At 37.1% G+C, this 24,665-nt stretch overlaps 2 protein-coding genes across 5 annotated transcripts; both read right to left on the bottom strand.

Annotated features, from left to right (window-relative positions):
* Window positions 1-12,249: 12,249 nt before the first annotated feature.
* Window positions 12,250-17,087, bottom strand: LOC141648421 (disease resistance protein RGA2-like). Its single transcript, XM_074457077.1, has one exon. The coding sequence runs from the start codon at window positions 15,278-15,280 to the stop codon at window positions 12,542-12,544; it is 2,739 nt and encodes a 912-aa protein (XP_074313178.1). The 5' UTR covers window positions 15,281-17,087; the 3' UTR covers window positions 12,250-12,541.
* Window positions 17,088-18,354: 1,267 nt separating this feature from the next.
* Window positions 18,355-23,532, bottom strand: LOC141648424 (putative disease resistance protein RGA3). Of its 4 annotated transcripts, XM_074457085.1 has the most exons (4): window positions 23,194-23,532; window positions 22,861-22,937; window positions 21,066-21,367; window positions 18,355-20,566 (listed from the first exon to the last, which is right to left on the bottom strand). In XM_074457085.1, exon 4 carries the CDS (start codon window positions 20,448-20,450, stop codon window positions 18,525-18,527), a length of 1,926 nt encoding a protein of 641 aa, XP_074313186.1. In that variant the 5' UTR covers window positions 20,451-20,566; window positions 21,066-21,367; window positions 22,861-22,937; window positions 23,194-23,532; the 3' UTR covers window positions 18,355-18,524. The 4 variants fall into 4 exon arrangements, with proteins under 4 accessions (XP_074313186.1, XP_074313183.1, XP_074313185.1 ...); XM_074457082.1 differs by having other exon boundaries at window positions 18,355-21,367; XM_074457084.1 differs by lacking the exon at window positions 23,194-23,532 and having other exon boundaries at window positions 18,355-21,121; window positions 21,206-21,367; window positions 22,861-23,188.
* Between the last annotated feature and the right edge of the window lie 1,133 nt (window positions 23,533-24,665).

Genomic DNA, 24,665 nt, shown 5'->3' with positions numbered 1-24,665 from the left:
CCGACTCGACCCTAAAATGACCCGAGCTTTCATGGACCCGTAACAGACCCGACCCGAAATGACCAATCCGAAACCACTCAACCCGAAAATGGCCCGACAAAATATAACTTTAATTGACCCTAATAGACTTGAAATGCCTCTCTTTTCTTAATCTTTGACCCGAAAATGGCCTGACCCGAATTAACCCGACCCGCTTGACCCGAAACACACCCGACCAACAAACCCGAAATAGACCCGTAACCCGAAATGTACTGACCCGATCTGAACTAATCCGAAAATTTGAGAAACCCGAAATGACCCGACCCAAACTGGCCCGACCCGAACCCGACCCGGTTGACCCGTTTGTCAGGTCTATACGTGACCCACCATATTTTACTTTGCTCACAACAACCAATGCATGCACACATACATTTCTTCATTTCATATTGCTTTCCGTAAGTTAGTGCAAATTTTGTTGACAAACTTACTTCACTCCAAAATGGAGGGACCCACTATCATGTCAACAAATCTCCCACCTCCCAACACTTTTTGGAGGTACCACGAAAAACACACCTCATCTACCTGATCCACCTAATACAACCGCGTCTCCGCTCATGCCAACTGCAAAAGCCCAATCGAGGTACAGTCCAACCTCGGCCATTTCTCATCCAAGTCTGTTCCCAACGGCAACCATACATGTCGGGTTTCACCCATCGCTCCTCGGGGCGTGCACTCCCACTTGAACGAAATACCCTTTTGTGCCTCCATAGAAAGCTTCACCTTGTGCGTTCTCGGACCACCTTCTGCCTTAAAGCCACCGACTTTACTCACACGGTGCTTAGTGTAAGGCCCACTATGCATAGTTTTCGGATCCCGCGACAAGTCTCGTGAAACAATTTCAGACTTCATCCCTCCAGCAGCTACTCTACTCTACTCGTGTCGCAACACCCTGCAGTGGTGTACAAAGTTCCACTCTTAGTCCCACGAGCTATTATCATAGCTTCCTTGACTATTTTCCAGGAACTCCCCTCAAAGACAACCTTGTAGCCTGCTTCATCGAGCTTTCCAACAGATATCAATTTCTTTTTCAAGTTCGGGATGAACATGACATCTGTAAGCTCCCACCTACCCTCAGTCGGGGTCAGGATTTTTACATCACCTCTTCCCATAATTGGCATAGCCTTACCATTCGCCAGGTAAGCGGTACCACACCTTCCACCAACAAATTTATGAAAGGAATTTTTACATGGGGTAGCGTGAAATGACACACCAGAGTCTAACACCCAAGACTCCATCGGATCTTCGACACTCACAGCCAAAAGATCACCCTCACTCTCAACAGCTATCGCCGTACTACCATCCTCATAATTACGCTGCTCTCGGTTTTTCTTAGGATTCACACAATCCCTCCTGACATGTCCACTCTCACCACAATCCCAACAAGTCGGGCCACCTTTCACTCGTGACTTAGATCTCCCATGATGACCACCTCTATAATTTTTCCTTCCTCTACCCTCTGCAACTAAACCACTCCCATCATTGACTCCGGAGGTTTCACCTAATTCCCTCTTACGAATACTTTCGCTCAGAATTAGATCTCGTACCTCGTCAAACTTGAGCTTCTCTTGTCCTTGCGAACTACTAATTGCAGTGACGGAACTACTAATTGCAGTGACAGTAGTATCCCAACTACTAGGTAACGAGGATAACAAAATTAAGGCTTTTATCTCGTCATCAAAATCTATTTTTACCGAACTAAGTTGCCTCGTGATCACATTATAATCATTAATATGATCACCATTGTGGTTCCTTCATGCATCTCAGAAACCAAACATCTACGCATAAGGAATACCTTATTTGTAGCAGATGGTTTCTCATACATGTTCTCCAGGGCATTCATCAGGTCAACCGTCGTCGTCGCGTTCATCACATTGAAAGCAACGTTTCGGCCGGCCACAACTGACCACACCTAGCGCCTGCCTATCCAATTTTTCCCACTCAGCCTTCTCCATGGAATCCGGCTTAGAGCCTTCCAATGGGAGATGCATATTCTTCGAATACAAATAATCAGTTATTTGCATTTTCCAGAAAGTAAAATCTTTTCCGTCGAATTTATCGAACATGATTTTACCTCCTTCCATTATTGCGAATTTTTTTTGTGGTTCACTCTCCCTCACCCTTACTCGCCCAACCGGGCTCTGATACCAGTTTGTAGGGGATTTTCGTAGGGTAATATATTTGACCACAAACACAATAATAAAGACAAGAATAACAGGGACACAAATATAACGAGGTTCGCCAAATTGGCTACGTCCTCACTGCGGTTGCACTAGGATTTTATTGATCACACTCAGAGATTACAATAAGAGTAATATACACAAGAGACTTAAAGATTGCTCTTATTATTACACTTATAACTCACTTATGAGAATTGAGGGATGCATATTATAAGCTTCGTCCATCTCCTTTTATAGGCAAATGAACCTCATACGTGAGCCACCATATTTTACTTTGCTCACAACAACCAATGCATGCACACATACATTTCTTCATTTCATATTGCTTTCCGTAAGTTAGTGCAAACTTTGTTGACAAACTTACTTCACTCCAAAATGGAGGGACCCACTATCATGTCAACAAATTGTAGTGGATTTTCGTAGGATAATATATTTGACCACACACACAATAATAAAGACAAGAATAACAGGGACACAAATATAACGAGGTTCACCAAATTGGCTACGTCCTCACTGCGGTTGCACTAAGATTTTATTGATCACACTCAGAGATTACAATAAGAGTAATATACACAAGAGACTTAAAGACTGCTCTTATTATTACACTTATAACTCACTTATGAGGATTTGAGGGATACTAAACTGCATTGCACTCATTCCCTTTTATAGGGAAAAACTTGGGATTCTTCTACGTGGTGTATGTACACAAGGGCAACATTTTCCTTGTGCACAATTCCTGCGCCTATCAATGAAGACTTTGATGCCAACATTTTCTTTATGCTAAAGTCAGGCGCCCACCACTTTGGACTTTTGCTATCACCAATATATCTAGCATTAAATGCTCTTCAGTGGCTTTTTACACAATTGTCAACAAATGACAATTCGGAGTCCAACATTGTGTACTTCTCCAAAACATGGAGGACCCAGTACAACAAATAGATTTTGCACCTTTGAGGGAGTTCTTAGAGAATTCATTTACCTTATTTGAGAATTCACCGTTCTTCTTGAGCTCATCCACGGTCAAGAACCAGTCGAACAAATCATCAGCCCCGTAAACAACTTCCTTGAGATTTTGAACATAGTTCAGATCATTTGGGGAGAGATCTGTTCTGGTCCCAGCAGAAAGTAGCAACTCATTGATAGCAGTAACAGTTGACTTTAGACCTTCAACTTCCCGCTCGTAGTCTGGAACAGAGCAAGCTGTTTTCAGTTGTGCGCAAGCTAGTGCGGCAAAGATTGCTTGGCTGGCACCGATAGCTAATTCTATACCACTCATTTGGGCGACAGTGATTGATACTACCACGTATCTACACCAAACTGCCTTTGAAAATACGGTAAGAAGTATGTACTGAAGTTTATTATAAAAAACTTACAGACAATCCTCTTATGAATAAAGTGTGTATTCTAAACAGTATGCAAACGGATTTGATGATATTTTTTTTTTGGTAATTTTGAGTACTTTACTGAGATATTTTGGACATTTTGTTTGGAGAAATAAATACGGAGAAGGTACTTTATTGTAGCAACTAGCAAGATTTACTCGAAAAGGAAAAGAGTAACGATTATGGAGAAAGAAATTTGGATCATGAAAAAATGTTTGAGCAGTCTACAACCTCTACCCTCAAAAATTATGAATGTTACCCAATGCTATGCAATGATGATGAGGAGTAGAATAAGTTGCGATGAGAATTCGAGCAATGGTGGGGATACTATATATAGACATGGAAATTAATGCATAGGAAGCACTATTGCAAATTAAAGAATGAATATTGAATGAATCCTTCCAAAATTTGAGACTAATTCCTAAATCAAAAGCTAATAATCTAATACTTCACATCATTCAGAGTATAAAAAATAAATTCAAACAATTACGATGTGCATAACAATAATTACCAATTAGGACAATAATCGACAACTTGAAAACCGTGTCATTGGTATTTTAGAGGTGTGATGGTCGACGTAGTTAAGCTGGTGAAAGGTCTGAGCTTAAGCATTTATGATTATCTCCAAATCACCCCTATGTCCCAATCAGTTGTTTAACCATTTGTAATATGAGGGGATTTTAAGCAAAGACAGACGAATGTAAGAAACGGCTCGATTAAGTATACAAATAATAGCTAACACTTCGATTTTTGACATGGATTCTGCCTAATTAGACAGCAGTTTAGTAAACAGCTTGATAAAACCAATATAAGCCGGGTCCTACTGGACAAAATCAGAGAGAAGTCAGAGTATCATTGTATTACAAAAACACAAATGAGACCATTATATGCGAACAAGATACTTATTTTATGTCCGTAAAATTAATTAATGACTTGGTTATATGCATACATCACTCTCACCCAAAATTAACTATTTCGGTATACATTATCCTGATTGTAGTATACTAGTAAAATGGTAGAGAAAAAGTCATATTAATGAAAGTTGAAAATAATTTGTCCCTTTTTAAGATATACCAGTTGAACACCATATCCCTTAAAGAACAATTAAGATCTTGTCATATGAGATCAACAATTGAGAACATCATTTTTTTAAAACTAGTGGCAAAATGAAGGAGATAGTACCATATGACCACTACATCCCTAGAAAAATCTACAACTTCAACTCTTATCCTCGTTGCAACCCCTAAAAATCCTCTTCGAGATGTTACAAACAAGAAATTTAGGTTTATATGTGTGACCCGTGTAGAGCAAGGATGCACTTGTTTGTCGCTTGTTTAGATGATTGGTGGTAGGATTGAATGGTCACTTGTGCACGTTATATGATATTCTAATGGGATTGTTAGAGTGATTTGTCTTACTTTCTAAATTGTGAGATTAACTCTATTTCAAAATCAAACTGATTTTGAATTTTTATTTGATTTCTTTTCAAAAACCTTTATTGGATTATTGCTCGATTCCTTTGTATTTGTCACTCTTAGACCTTTTATGTGATTGGATTGGAGGGGGCACCAAAAGCCTCCGCATGTGTATTCTTTGTTATTTCTCGTGAGTTTACGCAATAATGAGTAAATGTCTAGCATGTGCGAGTCTGAAGAGTATAATTTACCCATATTTAATATTTAATATACTTATTCTCGGTTATTTTGTCATATCACTAATTTTTGGTAATTTTTATGTTTGTATCCATTTCCTTTCTTTGCATTGTACTATGATTTTGTTTAATTATTTGCCACAAGGTAAATTCGAAAAGAAGCCTCAGAAACTTAACTAAAATTTCGAACTTTTCATTTTCTATTGGGAGCGTTCACCCCGCTAGCCCTTATCTCCACCATAGTAATTACATCTGACGGCTTCAATCTCTCATCCTTTATACTCGTGTTTACCTTTCAATTAAATTAAGACTAAATTTGTCTTCCGATTTACTTTTGATTATTTTTGTCAAGTTTTATTATATTATGATTATTGTTGTTGGTTTTAGAGTATTATAGTATTAGAGTATTACGACACATCATCCATCACATAATAAAAATGTAATAATTTCTATTAAACTAATGATGTGTTATAAGGAGGGATAATGGGACATAGGATGTAATAATTTCTATTAAACTAGTGGTGGTGGCGGTGGCGGTAGTAGTAGTGGTAGTGGTGGTGGTGGTGGTGGTAGTAGTAGTGGTAGTAGTGGTGGTGGTGGTAGTAGTGGTAGTAGTGGTGGTGGTAGTGGTGGTGGTGGTAGTAGTGGTAGTAGTGGTGGTGGTGGTGGTGGTGGTGGTAGTTGTAGTGGTAGTAGTAGTGGTGGTGGTAGTAGTAGTGTAGCTAATAATCGATATGGGTGAGGTCTCCCGGGTCACAAAACACGAAACGCTCCTATAGGTTGTGTACTCAACCACGGAACTCTATGGCATGCTCGGAAGATAGAGAGAGAGAGAGATTGAAGAAGACATCATGGATGGAGAACTCTCATCATGTGTGTTCTATCAAGCTAAATCGCTCTATCATATAGGTGAAAATTAATGGGGTACCCAATCCTCATTTTATAAAGCAGATAAAGCCACCACCATAAAGATGGCTCATAAACATGATGTAATGGCCTTAAACACGAAAAGGTTTAGAGAATTTGGAATTGGAATTGACTCAATTCCTTATCAATTCAAACCTACCATATAATAGTCATTTCAATTTCATCACTTCTTACGTTTTATTTTGTGACGCAAATTTCATCGCAATATTTTTATTTATGATATTTTTTCCGATCGCAAATATTTTCCGTGACAATATTTATGTTTTTTCAAATACAAAACATCCGATGATCTCGACCCATATCCGTCTCGGCCAAGTCTAATTCCGATTCCATGAGTTTCCCAAACGCTATTTTGGAAATGGATTCGAAATTGAATTCAAACATTTGGATTTCTACGATTGAAATCATGAAAATGAAATCAATTCCGTGTTTCAAAACACTACCTTACATCATAGCTTTCGGACGTAATTTTTTTTATAAAAATTGGAATTCTAAGTCTTAGCCCGGAAACAAAAACAACAAATATATAATATCACCCAAAGCTTATCTCGACTACATAATCATATGCAATATTGCAACAATAACAAACAACGAAGGCTTGGTCCTAACATGATTCTAGGGTCGGCTAACATGATTCTGGGGTCGGCTAACATAAATCATCATCCTAAACCGTTTAGGCATAAATCCATCAAGACGGCCAAAATGATCAGACAAAAACAGTCTATAATCTCAAATCAGTAAATGCTTTTTAATAAAAATCTAAGAACCTGATTCAAAGTTTAGCCTATGTCACAAAGGTAGAGTACTTGGACGACGGAGCGCAAATTTCAAGCCTCTTCAAGAACCATTATCCATGAATTTATCCTGTGCATTACCCATGAATTTATCCTGTATACACATCCAGAATTTTAAAATAAGGGAATGAAATAAGGTAGAGTTAAAAAGAATCGGAAATTTTAATTAAACATTTGAAATGTTTAAACATCTCACTGAAGTTGGTGTAAAGTCTCGGCTGAAACATTGTATGCCTTATTAAGATTTATTCCAAACCACTCCGTAGGTCCAATCAGTTGTTTACCTTTTGTTATACGAGGTAGATTTTAAACAAAGACAAGCGAATGTCTGAAACGGTTTAAGCATGCAGATTAATAGCTAACTCCTCCACTTTTTACACAGATTCTGACGAATGACAACTTAATACACTTATATAAGCCAAGTCGTACCGGACAATATCAGAGAGAACCTTGGTATTACAAAAACTCAAATGAGACCATTATATGCGAACAAGATACTTATTCATGGTATACACTATTCGGTAAAATTAATTAATGACTTGGTTATATGCATACATCACTCTCACACAAAATAAACTATTTCGGTATATACATTATCCTATTTGTACTATACTAATACGATAGTAGAGAAAAAATCAAATTAATGGAAGTTAATAAATTTTGTCCCTGTTTAAGACTTTTTAAGACGCACAAGTTGAACTCCATATGCTTTAAAGAAATATTAAGATTTTGTCAACTCAGATAAACAATTAACAACATCATTTTTTTTTAAACTAGTGGCAAAATGAAGGAGACAGTAGGGCCTATAGTATTGCAATTTGGAACTTCTAATTAATATTTCCTCCTGCCTTTCAATTCGCCCTTGAATTTATATCATGTAACTTCAAATCATGGTTACATCACTGAATATAGATGCATGTGACGTCGATCAATCTCTTCAATTTCATAAGAAGGCAGATTCTGCTTCCTACATGCCCTTAAGGCCATAATCTAATTTGACATTTTATTAAGTAATTGATGTATTTGAAAAAAAAAAAAAAAAAAAAAAAAAGATGAGGACATTTCCTATGGAAAACCGTAAGACGAGAGCCACCAACCATTCCTACCAAGTCCTATAAGAGAAAATAATGTCTATCATTAAGACATGTTGAGCAAGTAATCAGAATAAATTTTAAATACTAGTACCAAGTACCTTTGGAAATTCGTTTTTTTTTTAAGTTACTCACTCCACACACCTATGTTCGCCCCATTTCATTAAAATACACCTCACATATATTAAAGAAATGGGGGTGAACACTTATGTGCGGAGGGAGTACTATCTTTGTGTTAAAAGTTTTAAAACTACTGCGTTTGTATAAGAGATAATTGGACATTTGGACAAAAATGAACACGGAATTCACACTTAGTTCAAGAGAAAAAGTTCATTAATAAATGAATGATGTCTGGAACCCAATGAAAAAGTGGTTCAAGATTTCCGAGGTAGGGATGAAGTTAGAAACCATTAAATATCTAAATTTCAATTCGTTCCCAATAATCCAACCATACCTCTAGTAAGCCAAATAAATTTTCATTCTCATACTAGCTAAATCCATATGAATGCAACTTATCTGAAAAGTTGAGACTGGATCCAACATACTTAGGTCTTAGGTCAACCCAAATTTGACCACTCCAAAATTGATGTTGACCCAAAATAACCGATATTTAATATGACCCAATTTAACATCAACTTGATTGTCTAGATTGCAAGCGTTTGGGATTCAATTCTTGGGTGTTGAAGTTCAGCCTAACTGGTATAGGCTTGATGAGGTTTGCTCCTACCAGTTCTAGGATTAACTAGGATTAACTGTGACGGAAGGACTTCCCCACCCATCTAACCAGCTCGGGCGGTTCACTGGCTCCACAGACTAGAGTGTTTGAGTGATTCAGTCAATACAGAGGCACGCTTTAAGTGAGGGACGTGCTACCCCTGTTGGGCCAGGCTCTTTCTTTCCCATAACTGCAGGGATGTATAGTCCTTGGTGGACTGGTTCATGGGTAAACTTGAGGAACAGTCGTAAAGGATAAATTAGTTGGATCCACAAAATTATATGCCCAACTCAAAAATCTACGGCTCAAATCGAACCACAAACCCAACAAATTCTCTCAATTACCCATTCACTCACTCGATATTCATAAAAGCTACTGTTCTTCATTATCTTCAGCATTTCCCTATTTACTTATTTCGATTCATTATATCAATTGATTACGGCATAAATAGAGGAAATTACCAGAATTAATCAATTAACCTACTCTCATGACATTAATTAATACTAATCCTACCGATATGATCCTAGTTATGCTCGAATTTCTAATGTCGCCATGTCGGCTTAACTAACACCCTAAAAACAACCATAACCATCATTTACATCAACTAACGGTCTAAGCCACCCTCACGACATCAACTAATATCAGTCCTACACAAAAGACCCTAGTAAAGTAGTAATGCTCGAACTTCTAAAGCCGGGTTAATTAACACGCTAAAAAACAATAATAATTATCATTTAGGTCACTAATAATTTAATAGCCACCAAGTCATCAATTATAAACAACGATTATTACTCCCTCACACTACTCAGTACTTAAGTCAATTCTAAACGTGCTGCTTAATATTTTAAATATAATACAGAGTTTTAAACATGTTCAATAACAAAGAATTAAACATTGAACATAATAAGTACTCCCTCCGTCCCAATCATTTGTTTACCTTTCATATTTAGGGTTATTTAATCAAAGGTAAACGAATGATTGAGACGGAATGAGTAATCAATTAAGCTAAAAAGAAAGAACACTCCAAAAGACATAAAAAAAAATTGTAACAAATTAAATAGCATAAAAGAAAGAGGAGGAAGAGAAATTGTTACCAAACAATTGGAAATTATTAGTGCACAAGTTTTGATACTGGAAGCAGTAAATTCCATTAGAATCTCCTAAAAAAACCCTAAATTATTCAATTGAATGTGGTGACTGGTGAGAAAGAAGCGGTTGAAAGAGGAACGAAGAAAGTGACGATCTCGATCCATAGTTTAAAAATGGTAATTTTATCGAAGGTTTAAGTTGAATCTTTAAAATTTAAAAATGCATACTTTATACTAGTATATATAAGTCTTGAAGTATTGACATAATGATTTAGGAATGTCATTAAACAATTGACGTTATGTGCTAAATTATTTTCTTTTCTTTTTTAAAATCTCCTAAAAAAAAGTAAATTGCAAAAGTAAAGTACGAGAAACGATGTATAAAGTCCGAGGTGGGTATAAACAATAAGAAAACAATAAAAGTTAGTGGTCAAAAATAAAATATTTATCGTTTTGGGTCAGTTTTGAAAATATTTGTCAAAATGGTATCCACGTAGGCTCGGGATTTCTATACCTGAAACACGTTATTACTAATGGCGTGTTTTGTGAAGGAAACACGTCATTAGTAGTGGCGTGTCTTTACAACAATTAACCGTCAAATTGTCCCGAAATAAATCCGAACCCTCAGAAAAAATGTGTATATGCTCAAAACTACAAGGTCTGGGGTACTACCTCAGATGCGTAATTCTTTTTCTCGCATTTTTTCCACCGAGTTTTTCTTGGAAGGTTTTTAACGAGACATGTTCTTCAGTAATGTACAACCGATGGAGAGTGTTATGAAATGTCTTATGTGAATGTCCATTGGGCTTTGTGGTCCATTTTAATACTTATGTAATTAGGTTTCCCTCTTGAGATGTACTCCCTCCGTACCACACCAAAGGTAACGTAGGGAAAAATGGAGTATTTAAGAAAAAGTGGAAAAAGTAAGGGTAAAGAGGGAAAAAATAGGTGGGGTATGTAATTGTGGGTTTAATTGTGGGTTGGTAGGTGGGGTATGTAATGGCATTTTTTGTAAATATCAAATGGGTATAAGGATAACTTGGTAATGTTGTGGGCCAAATAAGGAATGTTACCTTTGGTGTGGTACGTCCGTTTATAGTAAGTGTTACCTTTGGTCTGGTACGGAGGGAGTACTATATATGCCCCTTATTGATATGAATAATAGGACTGCGATTGAATTTCTCCTTCTATTGTCTCTCTACATTTTCCTTTTTCACAAAATCTCCCTTATGACGGAGGGTATCCGTCGCAAACTTGCGACGGATACCATATCATCTCACAAAAAACCCATAAGGGTGAGAAAAAAACCCATAAGGGTGAGAGACAAAGCACATGGGGTGGGTACCCACCTTGTCCCCTCTACCCATTTCCACTCACATATTACCCGTCGTAATATCCGACCTGTCGCAAGGGAGACCTACTGTTCCTTTTTTTTTTTCTTATTCTATAACACCTGAAACCGAGTTTGGTTGCAAATTATAACCTCGACTAATAATTTGGGTGAAAAAAATAGGCTAATAATTTGGGTGTAAAAAAAATAAAAAAATTGACGTAGGAGTAAGTGTAAAAAAGTGGATTAAGCGTGGGTGTAATTGATAATTTACTCTTGTCATTATATTGTTACTATATATTTAACTAATTTAAGCAAAAAAACATTTCTCTAATATTTACTCAATGTCTATTTTACAAGATGTTGAATATAATGTCATTACAATTTTGATCTCAATCAATCACGTGTGTAAGAAATCTGCGCCGATAACGATCCTGGGTATCGTACGCCAAACATTATGCAAAATGGTCTACCCAAAAGAGCAATCAATAGTACCATGATGTTTTTTTGGAGAGTAAGAGTTCTCATACGGATTGACCAAAATATTGGTGTATATTAGATATAATTAAAATGCTTTCAAAGCAACAATCTCGATCAAGATAAATATTCAGAAGGCATGAAATCTAAGACGTAATAATTTTAGGGAATTTTTTGGCAAATTGGTGTTTATTAGCAAAATAATTAGGGAAATGGGGTTGGTTTGAAAATATTTAGACTTATGGTGTCCACGTCATCAGTTTCATTTTTTTTTCAATTTTTAGGCAAAGCCGCTAAGTTTCTTAGCGGCTTTGTCTCTTTGTCATTTTTTTGATAATAAATGTCATAAGCTTATGAAAAATAGATAAATAAGGAAGCCGCTAACTTTCTTAGCGGCTTTGGTGGTTATTCATTTTTAAAATAAAATATGTCATCGTGTTAGAAGGTGACGGTTTTTGAAAAAAAAAATGAATAGTAAAGCCGCTAAGATTCTTAGCGGCTTTACTATTCACTTTTTTTTTTTTTTTTTTTTTTTAAAAAAAAAAAAAAAAAAAAATTTAAAAAAAAAAAAAAAAAAAAAATAGTAAGCCGCTAAGAAACTTAGCGGCTTTGCCTAAAAATTGGAAAAAAAATAAAAACTGATGACGTGGACACCATAAGTCTAAATATTTTCAAACCAACCCCATTTCCCTAAATATTTTGCTAATAAACACCAATTTGCCAAAAAGTTCAATTTTAGGCACAAAAGTACAAAAACACCACAATACATATATGCAGACAGATGAAAAGATAGACACAAACCATGTTTGAGGACTTCATTTCTTCGAGGTCTGAACAATTTAGTACTCCATAACTTGAGCTTTTGGAGATCTAATAAGTTGATGTATGCACTCCGTTCGCGGTTGTTACAGATATATCATTGATATTTTTCAATTCAACTTTCGGGCTGCTTAGACAACGTGGAAATGATTGCAAGTGACGGCAATACTCGAGGTACAGGTTAGAAAGTTTAGGAAAAGCGGGTTGGCAATGGCTCTCGTTGCAGTTGCCGGGTCTCCACCAGCTTCTCAAGTTTGTAAGGTGATAAATACGAAGATATTCAAGGGAGGGGAAGAATGTATTGTCAAATGAGCCCGAACCAGTACTACTTGTCACCTCTTCTTCCATGTACTCTAAATACATGAAATGTAAGAGAGAGAGAGATTTGAGATGCGGCAATTTACTTAACATTGGTAATTCTTGCACTTGAAAGCAATGACGGAGGTAGATAACTACAAGATTCGGGAAAAAGGTGGCCCAATTATCTTGTGCCCTTCCCCATGTTGCTATTTTCTTAACTTTATTGTTAATGAAAATAAATTTCCTGAGATTGCGATGCGGCTTCAGTTTTTCCATCACAATTTGCGAATGTATTAATTCGGTACCAAGAGGAAAACGTATAGCCACTTCGTTGAGATGTTCAGCATGCTCGAAAAAACTCTCGCCCCAGTCATATCCCTCTGCACAAATGAATTCTTTCCCGAACCGGATAGATAGCCTACCTTTGAGGTTCACCACAAGGGCTTTGAGATCAGTAAGTTGAGCAACGCGTTGCATCCCGCTAGCAGTTTCATCCTCAACTATAAACTCAGTCAATATACTTATGCGACTCAAACTACTTAGACCGACTGGCATGCAACTCAACTCTAAGCAATAAAATGTGTACAAGTGTGTGAGATTCACCAATTTGCCAAAATCTTTTGGCCATTCCTCCAAGAATTTGCAAAAAGTTAGGTCAAGTGTCTGCAAATTATATAACTTTACAATGGAATCCGGGAGCTTCTTCAAATTAGAGTAAGCAAGATTGAGATATCTTAAATGTAACCAGTTACCAATTGTATCAGGCAGCCTAACATTTTCCCATTGTAAGGCCAATGCCCGTAAGCAACTCCAATCCTTGGACATTTCATATGTAGGCAATTTATCTCCAAGTCGAACCTGCTGGTAATCGTGAAAAATTAGATATGAACGGATCTTACTCTTAAGTTTAATATCATCAATATTTAGCCCATCGAATAGTATATGGCGAACGCTACATTTTAAATCGGGTATGCTAGAATTTATCATACAGATCTCCTTTCCCGAAACCCTTTGAGCAAGATCGTGCATAAGGTCATGTATTTTAAATGAGACTACTCCACCATCCTCGTTCTTGTTGACGTCTTGAAAGAAACATCTTTGTAGCAATACAGAAAAGTGTTCTTCACCAGCATTTTCAATACTTTGACCTTCATCAAATGGTACAATGTATCCTTGTGCATCCCAGAGGTTTATTATCAGCTCCTTCCTTATAACAAAATCCTTGGGAAATATAGCACAATAAGCAAAACAACTTCTCAAAGAGGGGTCGAGATTATCATAACTAATCTTCAATGTAGACATTATTTCGTCCATGCCCTTAGAGAATCTATTGAACCCACTCATAAGAAAAGTGTGCCATTTATCTACGGGCTGGCCATATAAAAGGGTACCTATCACCATTATAGAGAGGGGAACATTAGATGATTTCTTAACTATCTTCTCCCCAATCTCAACTAATTCAGCTGGTTTCTCTCCATTATCTCCAAATGCTTTCATCTCAAACAAAACTCGTGAATGCTCGTCAGAAAGGCCCTTCAACTCATGAGTACCATTCCCTATGATTCTCGCCGTTTCCTTTGATCGCGTAGTTGCTATAATCCTACCTTTACTTCCATCAATCTTCAACCGTTTTTTCAAGTTATCCAGTTCTACAATTTTCTCGCTCCATATATCATCTAAAACAATTAAGAATTTTTTCCCTTGTAAGTTACGTTGATATTCACGATGGAGAATATCAACCGATGAACTACTATCGAACCGACATTCAAGCGATTCTAGTATTTTTAGGAGAATTTGTTTCACATCAAGAGTTGCTCCATCTTGATCAGACACACAAACCCACAATCTAATGGGAAACTCGGCAGTAATCTTCTCATCACGAAAAACAAGTTTCGCAAGGGTGGTTTTGCCCATACCCCCAATTCCTACTATAGCAAGAAAGTAAGCACATATGCCTGAATCTAGCAACATGCCTATAACTTTGTTAGCATCATCGTTTCTCCCAACAACATCAGATGCGGATACATGAGAACAGGTTTCAATTGGCCTTACCCTTCTATGAGGTGTAGTGCTGATACCAAGCCCAAATTTAGCATGGTCATCAGCTATATCATCCAACTTTAATCTTAATTCTCTAACCTTTACAGATGTTTCTATAGACAAAAATAACTGACATACCTTTTCGAAGATGTTATCATCGTCAAAGTCCTTGCGCTCTGCCCGAGTGACTAACTCATCAAACAAATCATCAGCATCATAAACAACATCCTTGAGTTTGTTTATATAGTCGCGAACAGTTTCAGAGAGCTCATCTTTGTTAGCCGCGTCAAGAAGCAGGCTCTTGACAGTTGTAACACTTCCCTTGAGTTTTTCTAGTCTATCACTGGAGACAAAAGTAAAGAAGGTCTCTTTGAGGAGTGGATCGTTGAGTGTCGTGAGGAGTGTATTTACAGCACTTAGCGCTGTTGTGAGGCCTCCAATAAGTCCCATTTGGTTTCCAGAAATGATGATAATTTTTTTGTGATTTTTATGTAAAAAACGTTATTTTCGAGCCTGGTATGGAGAATGTTTGTGAGTAATAGCTGATCAGAAACCTCTGACCTCACAATTCATGAAAGGTAATGATCGTGAGGTGTAGCAAGTTGCGATGTAGAATTAGAGCATTGTTAAGGGTATTAATAGTGAAGATGATAATCGTGGAGAAGACTATTAGTAATTGGACGATGTCAGACATAACAAGTTTCAGCACCACTATACCACATGGACATTATAGTATAGTGTAAAAGAAAGATTCAGAGAAAATGTCCTTCTCAGGTGGTCATTGACTAATACAATATCACACTTGAAGGAGTCCCTCCCAAAATTTGAGATGAATTCCACGGATTCTGGGATGGACATTACATGAACAACTTCATTATAGACGAATTTATTATGCCATTTGATCTATACATGATGACTATACTTAAACAACTTGAGCATTGTAAATTATATTCAGATAAGAACATTTAAGAGAGCATTCACCAACTTGAATGCCGTAAATGGTAGTATAATGATAGTGTGATTGTAGACGTCATGGGAACGTAATCTAATTGGCAAAACTCTTTAAAGTGTGGAATGATATTTCTGAATGCTATAAATCAAACTCTTTATCGTGTTTCAGTCCACATAATTTTGACACCAAAGACGCTAGACCCCATGTAGTGTTAAAAACTCCGTTCAAAATTCCGAACCATATAGTATGGACGTATCTTAAACGCAATTTAAAACACCGTATGCCTTAAAACTATTAAGGTCTAGACCAATTGACACTGTCAATATTTCCAAACTCTGTAATCAGATTAATGTTTTAGTAAGTATGATGTTATACAAAAATATATTCCTTTCTATAGAATTTTTCATAAAACTAGACTTGGTAAATGGTTTTTGATTTGGTAGAATTATGACATTGAGATTGATTCAACATTTCTTTTTCAAATACGGAGTATGACATATTATTGACATTAGATTTGTTCAAAACTTCAAATAATGCAATATTGCAAATTACTGAAGACATTTGATTTATTCAAGATTCCTTTTTCTAATACTAGTAGTCCAACACGACATCATCACCACCACCACCACCACAACCACCACCACCACCACCACCACAACCACCCCGTCGTCGGATTTTACACAGTCTCTAAATCCAGCGCCTGCCACCACTGCAAGCTACTACAACCACCAAGCCCTCCGCTGCCACCACCGCAAGCTACTACCACCCTGCGAAAGCTGACACGCCAGAGACACCTCCAGCCCACTTGCACCCACGACACTCATACCCCCAAAATCCCTCACTGTCAATCGAAACCCCCATCCAAAACCTTGGAAAACTATCCTCCACCACCGAAGTCTACTCCCCTGCCCCGATCAAGGGTTTTTAGAGGCGAGGGAGTGAACTTCGATTGTGGGGGAGTGTTTTTCGAGGCTTCGTGTGGTGTTTGTGATGGTGGAGTAGGTGTTTAAAATAGGGGCATGGTTGAGTACGGTGATGGGGCAGGGGAATCTCCGACAATGGTAGCACTACCGCGGCTGCTTAAGGTGATAGTCGAAGGTGGTCTTTGCCGTTGATGGTGGTGGTGATTGGTAGCTAAGCATAAAGGGTGGTTGTTGGTCTTGATGAGTTTTCGATGATTGAGAGAATTTCGTGGGCGGTCGGTGCCGACTAGGGGACGGGAGGGGCTGCTGTCGTTGTGACTGATGGTGATGGGAGGCGGTGGTTGTGGTCTGGGTGGTGGGTGTCGGGTTTAAGTTTTGATGGTGGTGGTTGATTATGATTCCATTTCCCTTTGTATTCATACCAAACACTTGAGCATATTTGGGGTAGTCCCTTTCCTTATCCCTTCATTCTCTTTCTTAATTTCATTCTCTTTCCCTTTTCCGTACCAAACACCCTTAGTAGTTACATAAAAAAATTGTGGGGCCAAAACATTAAGGAAAGTAAATATGAGTAAAAGAGTTGGCTGGGGTTTGGTGATAAAAGAGAGGAATAAATAAAATAAGATTAAAAGTTTTCAAAATAAGAAAGGGGAAGAAAACCTGAATAATCCGTTTTAGGAAATAAGGAAGAAAATAATGAATAAGAGGGAGTATTTAAGATGAAGGTATATTTATCCATTTTTAAGAAAAACTTATTGTTAATTTTGTAGTTGTACTCTTTTTTATCCAATTCTTATATCCTACACCTATGTAACACCTATGTGTAGGATACTCCATATTTTCTCCTTACAAAAACAAAAAATTAACTTTTACTTTGGAGCCGTTACCACTATCCTATTCAATTTAAGTGTTACTTCCTCCATTCAACTCCACTCTACCACTTCGCTTTTTCACGTTCGCCAACGCGTATTTTACGCGGTAAATATCGTTAGCTACGTATTTGCAAAAATTATAAAAGTTGGATATTTTTAATGTACTCGTAAAGACGAATCAAACAAGATCTCACATGAATATATTTTCACTTATGTATTGAGAGAAATTCGAGATTGAATGTGCATTTGTGAATAGTGTAGAAAATAGAAATAGGTAGAGTAGAGTTGAATGGAGGAATTAGTATTTTTTTTTAGTGCTAATTCAATTTAACTGTTCTGTAGTGTTACTTACATTCACGATAGACATATCATATTCACTTTGAGTTTAGCGAATATTACAATGTTGTTTAATGAATATGTGCTTTATAGTGCGATATTCACAATATGACATTATTATGAAATATGATAGTATAGTTTGATGAATATGTATTAGGAATAATTGACACCAATAATCCCACCTTTTACCTTCCTTCCCATAGTAATCCCATCTTTCATTATTCTCGTAATAAACCCACCTTTATAATCTATCTTCTACAAATAAACCAAAGGACTTGTTACCTCTTTAGCCGGTTGCTTTATTCCTTAATTAAGTCATCCTTCTAAACCAACCCTCATACTACCCGCTCTCTCTATCTTTTTTGCCAGATTTTAACTTTTCCAATATTTCTCCCACCTTTCTCCTTCAACTCTGGGAAATAATGAGAGTTGCTGTACACATTTTATGAAATAATGAGAGTTGCTGTACAAAGAGGGCAACAACAATGTTATTCAAGGTTTTCTGACAAGTATATTTACAACAAAATAATTACAGGCACACCACAAACCACAATACATAATGGGAAAAGATGAAACATTAGAAACAAACTGAGCTTTAGGAAGATGATGCCTCATAATTCTACTTTTGCTGTTCTTATCCTCATTCTTCTACAGTTGCCTCCCAGCTTTAGCTTTGGGAGGCTTAGACAGGGTGGAAATGAGACTAGGCGAGGGCAACTGTAAATAACTAGATGAGAGAGGATAGGAAAGGCGGGTTGGCGATGGCTCTTGTTGCTATCACCTGATCTCCACCATCCTTTCAAGTTTTCTAGGGTATCTAAATGAAGAGATTTAAGGGAAGGGAAGAATGTGGCGTCCAATGATCTCGAGCCAGATAATTCCAAGCCAATGCTATCTGTCACCTCTTCTTCCATGTACTCCAGATTCTTCAACGCTGTGAGATGGAGAGATTTTAGATGTCGCAATTTACTGAGCACTGGCAGTTCTTGCAATCGTTCGCAGTATTCGACTACGATAACCACAAGATTGGGGAGAAAGCTACCCCAGTTATCTCGTGCTCTTCCCCATCTTGCTATTTTTTCCCCGGAATAGTATCTCAGTATAAAACTCTTGAGATTGGGGTTCGGCTTCATTTTTTCGATCACAACTTCCTCCTTTTCTCCCTTTTCCTTATTTTGTAGCGGGGCGACGTGATCCAAACTAGGAGGGGGACAATGAAAATTTATTATCACTTCATTGAGATGTTGGGCGTCCTCCAAACAACTCCCTTCCCAGTCGTATCCATCTGCACTCTTAAAATTTTCAATAAAAATGATGTGAATGCGACCCTTGAGATTCATCGCAAGGGCTCTAAGATCTTTAAGTTGCCCAACGCGTTGCATCCCACTTGCGCTCTCATCCTCAACCACAAACTCAGTCAGCCTACGTAAGTGACTCAACTTACTCATACCAACTGGCATGCACTTCAACTCGTAACACAATTCCCAGTACAAATGTGTGAGATTCACCAATTTGCTAAATTCTTTTGGCCACCCATTCAAATACTCACAATAAGTTATGTCTAGTGTCTTCAAATTATACAACTTTACAATGGAATCTGGGAGATTTTTCATTCTACTGTGAGAAAGATTGAGATATCTTAAATGCAATAAGTTGCCAATTGTATCAGGAATTCTAATATTTGGGTTCTGCAAGACCAATGCCCTTAAGTACCCCCAATTCTTGGGTATTTCAAATGTAAGTAATTCATCGCTAACTCCATCTTGCCTATTTGGGTTCGGCAACAAAAATGCAGGCATTTCATATAAAAGTTTACCAATGGAGATAGTAAGAAACATTAGATATGTACGGATCTTACTCTTGTTAAAGACAATACTACGATCTATTGCATCTGTTGCTTTGGATATGGAATTGATGGAAAATATATGGCGAACTTTATATTCAGGATGGGGCATACTAGAATTTATCACCCAAATATCGTTCCCTGATACTCTTTGAGCTAGATCGTGCATAAGGTCATGTATTTTAAATGACTCTACATCACCCCACTCATTCTTCTTTACATCTTGAAAGAAGCATCTTTGTAACAATACGGAAAAGTGTTCTTCACCTGCATTGTCAATACTTTGATCTTTATGAAACGGTACAATATATCCTTGTGCATCCCACAGGTTTATTATCAATTCCTTGCTTATAAAAAAATCCTTGGGGAATATTGCACAATAAGCAAAACAACTTTTTAAAGAGGGGTCAAGATTATCATAACTAATTTTCAATATAGACATGATTTCATCCATGCCCTTGGAGAATCTATTGAACCCATTCGTTAGAAATGTCTGCCATTTATCTATGGGCTGAGCGTATAGAAGGCTACCTATCACCATTATAGCGAGGGGAACATTAGATGATTTCTTAACTATCTTCTCCCCAATCTCAACTAAATCAGGTGGTTTCTCTCCATCTTGAAACGCCACCATCTCGAACAAAGATTGTGAATGCTCGTCAGAAAGGCCTTCCAACTCATGAGTATTCCCCATGATTCTCGCTGTTTCCTTTGATCGCGTAGTTGCTATAATCCTACTTTTACTTCCATCAATCTTCAAGAGTTTTTTCAGATTATCCAATTCTATAATTTTCTCGCTCCATATATCATCTAAAACAAGTAAGAATTTTTTCCCTTGTAAATTACGTTGATATTCACGCTGGAGACTATCAACGGATGAACTATTATTAAACGGACATTCAAGTGACTCTAATATTTTTAAGAGAATTTGTTTCACATCAAGCGTTTCTCCATCTTGATCAGACACACAAACCCACAATCTAGTGGGAAATTCGTCTGTAATCCTCTTATCACCAAAAACAAGTTTAGCAAGGGTGGTTTTTCCGACACCCCCAATTCCAACTATAGCAAGAAAATAAACACAAATTTCTGAATCTAGCAACATGCTTATAATTTTGTTAGCATCAGCATCTCTCCCAACAACATCAGGTGCATATACAGTTGAGAAGGTTTCCACCCTAAGCCTTCTATGAGGTTCGGTAGTGATACTAAGCCCAAAATTAGCATAATCATCAGCTATATCTTTTAACCTTAATCTTAACTTCTTAACCCGTAGAGACGTTTTTACAGACGGGAGTAACTGACGTACCTTTTCAAAGATGTTATCATCGCCGCCGAAGTGCTGCTTGCGTTGAGCCTGAGTGACTAACTCGTCAAACAAATCGTCAGCATCGTAAACAGCATCCTTGAGTTTATCGACATAGTCAAGAGTAGTATGGGAGAGCTCACTTTTGCTGGCCGCATCAAGAAGCAGATGCTTGACAGTCGTAACAGTTCCCTTGAGTTTTTTAAGTCTATTGCCATAGGAAAAACTTAAGAAGGCCTCTTTTAGGAGTGGGTTGTTGAGTGCCGTGAGGAGTGTATTGGTTACACCGAGTGCGATTACGATGCCTGCCATTTTGGTTTTCAGAGACGGTGTTATATTTTTTTGAGATTTTTGTGTAAAACAAACGTTAATTTGTACAAGAAGTTTGCTATGGAGGATGTTTGAGTGAGTAATAGCTGATCAACAACCTCTACTCTCACAATTCATGAATGGATTCAATAAAATGCAATGTTTGTGAGAGTTGAACAAGGTGCGATTAAAATCACAGCACTGTTGAGCTTATAAATAGTGAAAATGAAAACGTGGAGAAGACTATATGCACATACTCTGTATACGGAGTAGTATAATATAGTGTAAAAGAAAGATTCAAGAGAAATGTCCTATTCTGATGAGGTCATTGACTAATACTCCGTAATATGTTGTGTCATCAATAACGTGTACGCTTTCACTATTGAATGAGTCCCTCCAACATTTGAGAATTGGATGGACTTACATGAACAACTTGAGCATTGTAAATTATAGAGTATGATGTTATACAAAAATATCTTCCTTTCTTTAGAATTTTTATAAAACTTGACTTGGTGGTAAATGGTTTGTGATTTGGTAGAATGATGACATTGAGATTGATTCAACATTTCTTTTTCAAATCCGGAGTATGACATTAGATTTGTTCAAAACTTTCAAATAATGCAAGATTGCAAATTACTGAAGACATTTGATTCATTCAACATCCCTTTTTTTTAATACCAGTATAGTCTAACAAGGAGAAAATTGCCTAGTATATTCTTCACAAATATTAGTGCTTTACATAAATTTACCCCTGCTGATATATCGTTAGCACTAGTCTAATTAGGGGCGGACCTACCTGAACTACGGTGTAGCAACTGCAAGTGAAAATATACCTTATATACATTGTACCAAAAATACTTCATCATAATCTTCATAATCTACTTCACCAGTCTCTCAAAATGTGAAAACACGTATATATTCAGTCTACTTCACAATCTCTCTAGGGTGTGTTTGAATAACAAAAATAAAGGGAAAGGGAGAGAAGAGGGAAGGAGGGAAGGGAAAGAGAGAGGAGGGAAGGGGAGGGGTAATAGAGTGTGGTTGTTTGGATACAATTTCCCTCCAAATCTTACCTATTGTGGAAAGATTTTGATTAGGCTTGGAGGAGGGAAAATAGATTCCTCCAAATCTCTCCCCCTCCATTTCCCTTTACCCTCATTTGCTATCCAAATAAGGGATTTTAAATCCCCTACTCTCCCTCCTCTTTTTCCTCCAAATCACTCAATCCAAACACAACCAAGTCTTAAGCCGGAAACAAAAACAACAAATATATAACATCAAATTCCAAAGCTTATCTCGACTACATAAACATACGTTTAGGCATGAATCCATCAATAAACCCTAACATGATTTTGGGGTCGCCTAACATGAATCATCATCCAACACACGTTTAGGCATGAATCCATCAATACGACCAAAATGATCAAACAAAAACAGTCTATAATCGCAAATCAGTAAATGCTTTTTAATTAAAAAAAAAAAAAAAAACCTGATTCAAAGTTGAGTACTTGGGCGACGGAGTGCAGATTTCAGGCCTCTTCAGGAACCATTCTCCATGAATTAATCCTGTATACATAATCAGGATTTTAAAATAAGAGACGGTAATTTTATCGTCAAGTTAATACTCGTAATGAAATAAGGTAAACTAAAAAAAATCGGAAATTTTAACTAAACATTTCAAATGTTTAATTGAGGGGAGGAGACCGCCCCGCTAACCCCCTTAGTTCCGCCACTATATGTGAAGTGATATTTTAATCAACAAAAATCAAAATTGAAAATGAGTGATGTTTTAATCACTGATAATCAGAATTAAACGCCTTACTGTTGATTGATCAAGATTCAAGACGTCTCGTTTCGGGGGTTGCAGGCCTCGCCGCATCCCTCCGTAGTTTAATTTGGTTCTTCATCATCGAGAGAATTAGGGCTTGATTTGAATTAGCTTCGTTGTTAATCTTTCGCTGATTAAATTACGCTACTTTTTAATACAGCTAATTTGAAGTCAGAGATTGCTGTAGACAAGAAATAGACCTCCATTATTTTTGAACGGTCCGGATTAAATTTTGGGACGATTTGATGATTGTAATTATTTTGTGAATGAAAAATGAAAATATATTAAAATAAGAGTGTATTACAGAAGAAATGGAAAGGATCGGTGATAATCATTTTTTTTTTTGAAGGAATTGGTGATAATCATTTTGATTTCTTGTCATTGAGTGTCTATTTGTTCCACGTATCGTATGCGTGAGCTTGTTGATGGTTGTATTCGCTTACTTAATACTCTCTCTCCTTCACTATAATGTTTCCATAGTATGTGGGCATAATACTTTAGGAAAATTATAAAAAAAATGAGGAAAGAGTTGGGTGGGGTTTTGTGATAGGAGAGAGAGGTGAACAATTATGAGTTAAATAAAGAATTGTAATGCCAAAACATTAAGGAAAGTAATAAAATAAGAGTAAAAAAGTTTTGTGGGGTTTTGGTGATAGGAGAGAGGGATGAATAAAATAGGGGGCTGATTTATATCGACGACGTTTTAGTAAATATCGACGACGTTTTTCATAAAAAAGACGATGACTGCCCTTATGACTTTATCTCTCTAAAGAAAATTCTCTCAAACTCAACTAAATTCAAAACAAACAACAACAACAACAATTAACAATATGTCTAATCTCGATTCAACGGTACGTAAACAACTTAATCATTTGCTTAATTTTTCAATTTTTTTTTGCGCATCGTTCATTCTATTCGATAGTTGAATTAATTGACGTATTAACTTAGTAGTAGGGAATGTTTGAATTTGTTGCGTAATCTGAAAAATGTCCCCGAAAGATGAACCATGGCCAAAGTTGGAAACCAACGTTCAGACCACGGCCCAAACAATGGAAACCAACGTTTGGCCACGGACCAAACAATGGAATTCCACGTTTGGCCATGGTCCAACGTTGGATTCCAATGTTTGGCCGTGGTCAAACGTTGGAATTCAATGTTTGGCCGTGGTCAAACGTTGAATTTCATTGTTTGGCCGTGGTCAAATGTTGATTTTCATTGTTTGGCCGTGGTCAAATGTTAATTTTCATTGTTTAGCCGTGGATTAAAGTTGGTTTTCGTTGTTCGTCCGCGGTTGATCGATAGAAAGTAATGTTTGGCCGCGGTCGTTTGTTGGGTCTCGTGTTTTAGGCATGAATAAGTCGTTTTTACATGTTTTTCTTTCGTTTTACGCAATTTATGTAGTATATGATTCCTTTTTATTGTCTTACTATAGTCGTTATTGCTTGTAACAGGAATCGTGGGAGGAT

This window comes from Silene latifolia, chromosome 3 (assembly GCF_048544455.1).
Source record: "Silene latifolia isolate original U9 population chromosome 3, ASM4854445v1, whole genome shotgun sequence".
Classification (NCBI taxonomy): Eukaryota; Viridiplantae; Streptophyta; class Magnoliopsida; order Caryophyllales; family Caryophyllaceae; genus Silene; species Silene latifolia.
Note: the sequence above shows the minus strand (reverse complement) of the source record. Positions and strands in the feature narration are given on the sequence as shown.

Coding starts and splice junctions, on each gene's coding strand:
- LOC141648421 (XM_074457077.1), bottom strand. CDS start 15,280: ATGGGACTTATTGGAGGCCTCACAACAGCGCTAAGTGCTGTAAATACA.
- LOC141648424 (XM_074457082.1), bottom strand. CDS start 20,861: ATGTTGCTAGATTCAGAAATTTGTGTTTATTTTCTTGCTATAGTTGGA.